At 42.6% G+C, this 10,245-nt stretch overlaps 1 protein-coding gene across 1 annotated transcript; it reads left to right on the top strand.

Annotated features, from left to right (window-relative positions):
• The first annotated feature begins 404 nt into the window (after positions 1-404).
• Positions 405-8,757, top strand: LOC148017329 (putative metal-nicotianamine transporter YSL6). Its single transcript, XM_087662434.1, has 7 exons — positions 405-867; positions 5,308-5,480; positions 6,639-6,736; positions 6,847-6,984; positions 7,172-7,361; positions 7,446-7,578; positions 7,696-8,757. The coding sequence occupies exons 1-7, from the start codon at positions 465-467 to the stop codon at positions 8,613-8,615; spliced, it is 2,055 nt and encodes a 684-aa protein (XP_087518560.1). The 5' UTR covers positions 405-464; the 3' UTR covers positions 8,616-8,757.
• The last annotated feature ends 1,488 nt before the right edge of the window (positions 8,758-10,245 follow it).

Below are 10,245 nucleotides of genomic sequence, written 5' to 3'. Positions count from 1 at the left end.
CATTATATGTAAGAGGGATTCCCCATGTGAACTAAATAATAAAATAGAAACTGGTTTTTAATCTCAAAGCCATTTGTAGGTTTGCACCCTCATGGGAATAGCTCCTTGCAATTCATTTTACATTAAACCTTGGTTTCTCGTCGTGAACATGGATTATTATTATTAATAACTAAATAATAAAATGGAAACCAGGTTTTAGTCTCAAAGCCATTTCTAAGTTGTCATCCTCACGAGAACAACTCCTTGTTATTCAGCTTCCATTAAACCTCGATTTCTCGTGAACCCGGAATATTATTATTATTATTATGATTATATTATTCCCAAATTGGGGGATTTTAACATTCAAATTATTAGGTGATGAAAAGTCCTCGCTTGTCGGGCTGATAAAAACAAAGAAGCTGATATAAAAAAATTCAATTCATTGCAGGCTCAAAGGAGGAAAAAAAGCAGATTAAAAGGAAATTATGGACGCCATGGCTGCAGCATTTGAGACCTCTAAGGGCGAGGCTGAAGCAGACCTGCAGGAGCCCCTCCTCGCCGACAGTAGCGCGGGGCAGGGATCCAAAGACGGCTCCTGTGCACCTGACCTCTCTGAAGTCCCGCCATGGCGCGAGCAGATCACGGCGCGCGGCCTCATTGTGAGTGCCTTTATCGGCGGCCTCTTCTGCATCATCACCCACAAACTCAACCTCACTGTCGGTGTCATCCCCTCGCTCAATGTTGCTGCCGGGTTGCTGGGCTTCTTCTTCATCAAAAGCTGGACACAGATCGTCTCCAAGCTAGGGTTTTTTGGGGCGCCCTTCACGCGGCAGGAGAATACAGTCATCCAGACCTGTGTTGTCGCCTGCTACGGCATAGCTTTTAGCGGTAAGCACGATCGCATTTCTCTTTCATCACCTGCCATGCATGCATGCCTAACTGTGCTGGAAGGGTGTAATTCGATTTAATGTATTCATATCAATTCGTGCCAGTCTGAGATTGAACATGCATGCTCTGCTACAAGAGCAATGGTTGGACACTATTTCTCTAATGGTTCAGATTATTCCATTCAAATTATTCTTAGCAAATCGTGCTTGCATGAGATTGAGCATGCGTGCTTTGGTACAAGAGCTATAATTGCATACTATTTATGCAGTGGCCTCAGATTGATGTCAGAAGTGGTGCAACAATGGAAGCATAAACAACATGCTGAAATAAATTGCTGAAACACAAGACAAGGGAAAGAATAAACACAAATACATATGAGAACTCAGATGTATGCCCGGGAAACGGAATCCATATTGAACATGAGACAGCAGCATACAACAATGAGTCACTGGCTGTGTGGGCACCCTGGCACCGGCTCCTCTCTCCTCAGAAGAATCCACAAATGATGGCTGAAGTACACAAGAGGAGGAGGAGCCCTAGCAATATATAGGCATAACATGGGGGGAGCATTAAATGCAGTCAGCCAGCATTAAATGCTTCCTAGCCCTAAAAAGGGCACTAGAAAATGCGAGAAAAAAATACAATAAAAAGGCCACAGCCTTTGCAGCACAAACTCACCCTGAGCTGACTAACCTGCTAACACCCTCTCTCAGATCAGGGATGAGCTGATACAATACAATAGTACAATGATAGGGAATCATAAACTATACAACATAGAACCACTAGAATAACCATGGCTATCCAAGCAGTAAGTGGCGAGCCCACCACCAAGATGCCTCGGAGAGTATCTGACGTCGATGTCCATCATAACAGTACCACCTGAAAATAGAGAAGAATCATAGCAGCTCTCTGTGTTATGTCACCTATGTCACTCAAGACATACAAGACCAATCTACCAAACATGTCTATGAACATGTGACCATGGAATTCCAGCCTTCGGCTAAAACCACCAAAGTGTCCTCTCATGTGGGCTCCAGACGAAAGTCTCCCGGTCTTTGTCAAGTAACCAGCCCATCATGAACCTGGATGGCAATCCTAGCTTCAGGATTTGTACTTGCGAGACTTCGGTCGATGCGTCAGGGAAGTCTCCCTCTGGATCTTGTGCATCTGTATAGACATATAGATGAGGCATGGCTGCCCCATCTCACCACCCTCTCACACTCCCTCTTTGGCACTGAAGAGTTGTGAGGGATGTCCGCATCACGACCACTAGAAAGTAGTTGAGGAAGGGGCCACTAAGCCCTTCCCGTGATCCGAGGAAGAGGATCCCTTCCGTGCCTTGGACTTCGCCTTGGCCGGAGGATCGAAATCAGAATCTGAGGTAGATGATGACATGATGGAGGAGTCTGCATCCCGCTTTGTCTTTTGCTTCTTTTTCTTCCTAGAAGCCGCTAACTCTTTGTAATCCTTCCGTAAATGACCTTTCTTGCCATAGCGGTAACATTGGGCCTTCGACTTCTTTATCTTTGAACCCCTCTCTGAAGCTGCAAAAGCCTTACCTGAACCTCCATAATGTGACGGAAGCCTCCCTTACAGCCGTAAAGTAGCCTCATGCTCAAGTAGCATGGAGGACATGTGAAGAAAATTGTCAGGAGTCGTAGATATCTGCGCTCGTAAAGCATTTGCTACTCCATCAAACTCCCGAGGAAGCTTGTAGAGTACTGTACCAACAAGATGTGTCTCTGATAGGGCAGACTGCATAGTATGAAGCTGGTCCTGGAGTTGGGTAACACGAAGTAGGAAGGATTGAATCGTATCTTTGGATTCAAACTTCAGTTGTTGGAGCTCTCCATAGAGAGTAACGGCCCGCATGGTGGAAGGAGCCTCGTACATCAACTGTAACTTCGACCATACATCTGAAGTTGTCGTATAGGAGGTGACCGCCGGTAGGACTTATTTGGAAATACACCGAAGTAACACCGAATAAGCATGGGCATCATCCGAATCCCATGTAAGCAGAGCCTCCTCATGGTTGTCTTCATCAAAATTAGATGGAATTGGAGAAGGTTGTCGAGGACGTGCCACAGCTCCGTTAACCACGTACCATAACCGCTTCTGAATAAACCAAGTCTTCATCACCGCACTCCACGTGTAATAATCAGGTCCATGGAGCTTGTCATCAGTGGATATGCATGGAGGAGCCATCTGGAGAGGATTCAGAAAAGAAGTAGAGAAAATAAGGGATTGGGAGAGGAAACACAGCCAAACCACGAGCACTGACTGCAAAAAGCAAGAGTTCACATGTAGTATAACCCAAAATCTGATCAAAACAAACCAAAATGTGCTGCACAAAGTCAAAAAATCAGTCAAGAAATTGTCAAAAACAGCAAAAACGGCCTGATGATGTAAGCGCCCAGCCAGGAAGAGATGCAGAAATACCAAAACGCAGGCTGAAATGAAGGCGCAGGCTGTACGGATTCTGACTGCAGCCAAAAACGCAGGCAAAACTGGTCGTCTAATTAGAGCAGCAGCTGCCTGATCAGCAAGAGGGAAAACAGTCCTAAAATCAGCAATAAAACATAGCACAAACACAAAATCTAAAAACTGATACCATGTCAGAAGTGGTGCAGCAATGGAAGCATAAACAACATGCTGAATTAAACTGTTGAAAATTGAAACACAAGACAAGATAAAGAATAAACACAAATACAAATGAGAATTCAGATGTATGCCCGGGAAATGGAATCCATATCGAACACGAGACAACAGCATGCAACAGTGAGTCACTGGCTGTGTGGGCACCTTGGCACCGGCTCCTCTCTCCTCAGAAGAATCCACAAATGATGGCTGAAGTACACAAGAGGAGGAGGAGCCCTAGCAATATATAGGCATAAAATGGGGGGAGCATTAAATGCAGCCAGCTAGCATTAAATGCTCCCTAGCCCTAAAAAGGGCACCATAAAATACCAGAAAAAAATACAATAAAAAGGCCACAGCCTATGCAGTATAGACTCACCCTGAACTGACTAATCTGCTAACAATTGAGTCATTCCATTCAATTCAATCATATCGATCATTGCGCTACTATACCTTGGTTCGGATTGAGCAAGGACAATACTTGCGCACTATATTTACCTAGTGCTTCATTTAATTCAGTCATATCAGTCATTGCATTACTCTACCTTGGTTCAGGTTGAGCATTCATGCTCTATTATAAGAGCAATAAGTGGACCCTGTCTTTGTCTAGTGGTTCAGATTGAGCAATCAGACACGAGTGCCAAATCAGTGATTTGAGATGTCAAGAAATTGAAATATCTGAAACACTACTTTTTCCCCGTGTGATCTGCACCTTTAGATTAAGGCATCAGATGGGGATAATTTCATGATGACCATTTCAAAAACAGAGATAGTTGATGGACATATGTAAAGGAAAATTTCCTCTTCATTTTTGCATTGAGACAGGGAGGCCAGTGCTGTTTTCAAAGAGAGTGCTTATCTTTGGCCCTAGTGCCTTATCCATTTTCTACCAAAGTCAACATACCCATTTGTGGAAAGCTCATAAGTTGGATAACTTATCTTGCAGCAATTTCCATGATCTCAACATGCAGCAGTGAGTTTAGAAACAGGAAAGCGAGCAATATTGTTTGGGATCATAGTGCTCAATCAGTGCTGAGTGGAGTTGGATGTCAATTAGACTAGGCTGTCTTGTGGCCACATCTATTCTCTGTAAGATTATCTCGAGTTTTCAAATTTGATCATTGATTGGTCGCCTGGCTACCAGCTTCTAAAATCAAAAGTCTTTACTGGGAGTTAATAAGAATTCTAATAAGGATACTGTGCCAGATTATAGATGATGAAGCATTGAGGAGTTCACTGTCTTCTATGGGAAATAGATCTGAATCAGTACAGAATATGAGTTGTCCAATTATGTTAAAAGAATCAATTTGTTGATGCTGCGATTCATTGGCGGAGAGCACAGCTAACTGTTGACGTGGTGGGATGTCTTGTGGGGTCTACATAGCAATGAGCAATGATAAAATTTGGCTCCACGTGTGCTGTGCTTAATGAGAGGAGTCACTCTGATAAATCTCCTCATTGTACTTGTAGAAAATGCCTAGTAAGGAGCGTTTTTATGCATTCATATTGAATCTGGTGGGAACTTTCGGGGAATCCATGTAGAACTTGGTGACACTTTCCACTGTAAAACCCAGAAAGGTATTCTTAATGGTGTGTGTCTAGAATCCTAGACCTTGCAGACAGATAGTTAAGGCTTATGTACTTGAATCTCAGTTAGAAATACACCGATATATGTGTGGTGTGTTAGTTGTAAGATGTATAGTCTCACGAGGTAGCTGTGGAATTGTTCTACTAGACATCAAATTGTTGCTCAACTGTTATTTGACTTTGTCATTTAATGATTGACTTATACTTTTGGAACAGGTGGTTTTGGAACATACCTGCTTGCCATGGATGAGACCACTTATAATCTAGTGGGTAGCTCATACCCAGGAAACAGATCACAGGATGTGAAAAACCCTTCATTGGGATGGATGACAGCTTTTGCTGTTGTAGTCAGTTTCCTGGGCATTTTTAGCCTTGTTGCTCTGCGCAAGGTAATTCTCATTTTCAGAATGCCAAGCCCTTCACATTGTTTGCCATTTGTGCAGTCAAAACTTAATGTTGTCTATTGAAAGACCAAAGTTTGGAGTATGTCTTCTGCAAATCTCAAGTTCTTACTTGGTTAAAGTACAGCAATGGCAGCAACAACTGAACCAAATATTATTGTCATAGATGAGGGTTCTATTAAGGTTAAAGTGCATGCAAGATTCGGTTTTAGGCTGTCCTATGTCACTCGTGTACAGACAATATTAATGTCCTATTTTAGCAGAAATTCTAATGAAAAGTTCTACTACGTCTTCCTGTCCTTAACAGCTGCCACCTTTCTTGAAACCAGTTGGGTAATCCCCATACCTTCTCTCTCCTCCCCTCTCCAAAGAGCAGGCTAGGTCAGCTGTGGCTTGCATCTGCAATGAACTCCATATGTTTGCTGGACATCTGTGCTTTTGTGCAATGGTCTTGCCAAAGTCCAATGGAGTGTCACTACTTGTTTATACATATCTAAAATGCATAATTTCTGACGAAGAAATGGAGGTTTTTCCTGTCTCCATCCAAATTGGGGCCTGCTCATTTTCAGCTATCTGCAACTTTCAAAGTTTTCCTAGACCAAAGCTTGCCTCTAGCACATTTATGGCACACTACTGCACCTGTCTGGGGGATCCATTGCTTTAATGTTCAAATTGCTTAGGATTTTTTAATGATTTCATAGCATTTCTCTGTAGCTGGCCAACACAGTTTCTTGTAGGTAATGAGATCCATCTCTGTTAAGTTAGCGTTCCTTTACAACTGAGCCCTTGTGGGCGGACTGTTTATGATCTCAATAAGAAGATCTATAAGGTTTCTTTGTTGTTCTTGACTTGTCTGTTAGTGTTTTGAGGATGAGGGACTGGTCTCCCATTGCTGCTCTATTTTCATCCGTAAGGAGGGAGGGACATTAAGCAGGAGAGTGTACACATTGAGTATTTTACTTTGCAAAAAAATATTTTGTAAATTTCATCTTGTTTAACTGTAGGCCTTTGGTAAAATTTTATTTCTTTACTTTCTACCTTCTTGTTGCAAGTCAAAATTATCAAGTAGATAAATAAACCAGTTTGGTTTAGTACACTGTTGATTTTGTGGCAAGCAAAATTGCTGATGGATGGTCAAACTGACAGATTATGGTTATTGATTACAAACTCACTTATCCAAGTGGTACTGCCACTGCGGTGTTAATCAATAGCTTTCATACACCTGAGGGTGCTGATGTTGCACGGTGAGCGTTTGATTTATGCTGAAATCTTGGCTGACTCAAATTTACAGCTGAAACTATCGTGTTGATGAACTGTTTGAAGTTACTCATAAGCACTCATATTGAAATTTCAGAAAACAGGTTAAATGTCTTGGCAAGTATTTCACTTTAAGTTTTCTGTGGAGCTGCTTCAAGTGGTTCTTCAGTGGGTCTGGTGATAGCTGTGGATTCGATAACTTTCCCACACTGGGATTGAAAGCTTACGCAAACACGTAGGCTCCTTTTTCTTTGCTATCTGCGTGAACTTAGTTGGGAATTAGTGGAGAATTGTGGAAAATTTTAAACTGACTGAGATCATTTTATTTTGCTACTGTCTCTCTTTATATTAGATTAAGGTGCATTACAGGAGTGACAAGCATAATAATGGTAGTTGGTCTTCTTTGTCATGGATCATTGCAGATTTTACTTTGACTTTAGTGCTACATATGTTGGTGTGGGGATGATCTGTCCCCACATTGTAAATTGCTCTGTAATGTTGGGAGCCATTGTGTCGTGGGGTATATTGTGGCCTTTTATCACTTCCAAAGCAGGAGATTGGTATCCAGATGGATTGGGCAGTAATGACTTCAAAGGCCTTTATGGATACAAGGTAGCTTCATTTCTCATCTAAAAAATTGTCCTATTGAATTTAATCGTGCACCCGTACTTAACTGTGGTTAAATGCTATGCACAGGTTTTTATAGCCATTTCTGTGATTCTGGGAGATGGTGTTTATAATTTAGCAAAGATTTTAATCATAACAGCCAAGTCTATTTATGCTGGTTATCAATCCAAGCATTCTCTTCCTGTTGTTAATATTCCCAAAGGTAACACTTGTTTTAATCAGTGTACTTTTTGTATAACAATTGTACTTTCGTAATTCCTAAGTCTTAGGCACCTCTCTGATTGTGTGCCTTTCCCTCTTTTGTTTTGGAATTCCTCAGATGAAGAGAAGGAATCGGAGAACGAAAGGGTTCTCAACATTGTTTTTATGAAGGAAGGCATACCTTTTTGGGTAGCAGCATCTGGCTATGTGGCACTGGCAGCAATTGCAGTTGGTGTTATTCCCACATTGTTTCCACCTTTGAAATGGTACTACGTACTCCTGTGCTATATTGTGGCCCCTGCTCTGGCTTTCTGCAATGCCTATGGTACAGGCCTTACTGATTGGAGTCTAGCTTCCACATATGGGAAGCTAGGTTTATTTATTTTTGCTTCCTGGGCTGGCAGTGATGGAGGAGTTATAGCAGGGTTGGCTGCATGTGGTGTTATGATGAGTATTGTTTCCACTGCATCAGATCTAATGCAGGACTTTAAGACGGGTTATCTAACGGCTTCTTCACCACGTTCTATGTTCATGAGCCAGCTAGCTGGCACTTTGATGGGATGCATCTTAGCACCCCTAACTTTCTGGATGTTTTGGACAGCTTTTGACATAGGGTCACTGGATGGAGAGTATAAGGCACCTCTGGCTGTGATATTTCGAGAGATGGCACTGATTGGTGTACAGGGATTCTCTGCACTACCTTCACACTGTTTACAGTTGTGCTATGGTTTCTTCACATTTGCTGTGGTCCTGAACGTGGTTCGGGACCTGATCCCAGCTAAAGTATCTCGATTTATTCCAATCCCCATGGCTATGGCCATTCCCTTCTACATAGGTGCTTACTTTGCGATTGACATGTTCGTTGGTTCAGTCATCTTATTTGTCTGGGAAAGACTGAACAAGAAAGAGGCAGATATTTATGCAGGTGCTATGGCTTCTGGATTGATATGTGGAGATGGTATTTGGACTATCCCCTCTGCCCTTCTTGCTTTGAGCAAAGTGGATCCACCCATCTGCATGTCATTTGCAGCAACATGAATTGTACAGAGGATGTGAAATTGATCAGCTTAGGTGTGGAGTCACTTGAATCTTCCCCCAGAAGCTACTTGTACAGAAAATTTGTATAAACTAGTCATATGCTGTCTGGCATACAATTTAATATCAATCTTGTTCTTGAAAACTTTTAATGTGCTCAAATTCTCTTTGTTCTTCAAGGATACGAATCCAGGATTTTGTTCTTTAAGGATACGAATCTAGGAGAATTCTTCTTCATATGTGTGTGCACACTTATTTTAGGAAAAATCTGCACACGCACATGCACAGGCGTGCACATGCGCACACAGCTGGTTTACATACTTGCTTGAAGAATTCTAATAGGATACTCTCTTTGATCTTACACTATTCTTTTATTGTAATACAAAAATTCCTTTCTTGCTTGCTTTCAAGTACTGTAACCAATAGGTCTTTCACTGTTGTGAATTATTTGCAAATCAGAGTGGTATTGATTTCTATTTATTCCCTTCAGTTCTTATTTGTAGCATGGAATAGTCTTAAGTCTTACTGCTATTCAACTAACCACTGCAACAGTATCTAAACCCTGTAATTGTGTTTTGGAAAAACATGCACATGCACACACCCTTGCTATGCCCCAAAAGCTCACCGTGTACTACAGCAACCAATCTAGGGGAGAATGTTTTGAAGACGGATGGACACCTACCTCTCCACACTGGCTTGTATGGCTGATGGATTGCTTCCTATGTACCTATTTCTGAAGGCTTTTCTTAAGGATTTGTTTCCTGTGGACTGCTTTCAGGTCTGCCAAAGGCATGCTCCCTGCAGTTGTTATGATCTCCAACAGTTGTGTGATTTGTTATTTGGGGGCCATCCTTTTGATGCCAGCTCTTACTGATGTGTTGTACAGTTGATGATGAGTGTGCGACAGGGAGGCAATTGGCTGACGTTCAAGGACACACAAAGGATCGCCTCAATGCATGATGCTGCTAGCTGGGTATTCTGGAAATGATCCAGAGCTATGTACAACATGATGGCCATTATCGTCTGGGAAAGCAATACCTCAAACGTGCTGCTGGCTTATGGCTGTGCATGCTACATAGTAACAATAATTGTACTGGTGTGTACACAGGAATGCATGAACCTTGTACCTCTCCCCTAGCCTTTGGTGCTTTAGCAAGGGGAGCTCAACATGGTGGGTGTACGGGAAGGCATGGACAGCAGTTGGCCCCCCCACACTCATTCCACCATCTAGATCCCACTTGCCTCTGGTACCTACGTATTGCTGCCCTAGAGGCCCAACGGGCTTATCTCACATTAGGAGGCTGCCCTACACACACACACACACACACACACACACACTCTCTCTCTCTCTCTCTCTCTCTCTCTCTCTCTCTCTCAGGAGGCCAGCCCTTGCACTACTGCAGCAGTGGCAACTGCTCGTCTTGGGGCTCATATTGTGTTACTATGCCACTTACCTTGAGGTTACAGCACCAACTCCAGCCTATTCTGTGGCAGGTTTGACACTTCCCCCAGCTTACTCATTGACAACTTGACAATTACTGAGTTGTACCTTGGCCCCCCTTTTTTTCCTTCTATTTTGCTTGGTTCACTAACTTGAATGCACTCCCGCAGTTTACACTCAGTATGTTGCTCC

The sequence above is a fragment of the Lygodium microphyllum genome, chromosome 22 (assembly GCF_053477565.2).
Source record: "Lygodium microphyllum isolate KBCC chromosome 22, Lygodium_microphyllum_v1.1.10, whole genome shotgun sequence".
NCBI classification, from domain to species: Eukaryota; Viridiplantae; Streptophyta; class Polypodiopsida; order Schizaeales; family Lygodiaceae; genus Lygodium; species Lygodium microphyllum.
The sequence above is the reverse complement of the archived record's forward strand: the minus strand, read 5'-3'. Positions and strand labels throughout refer to the sequence as shown.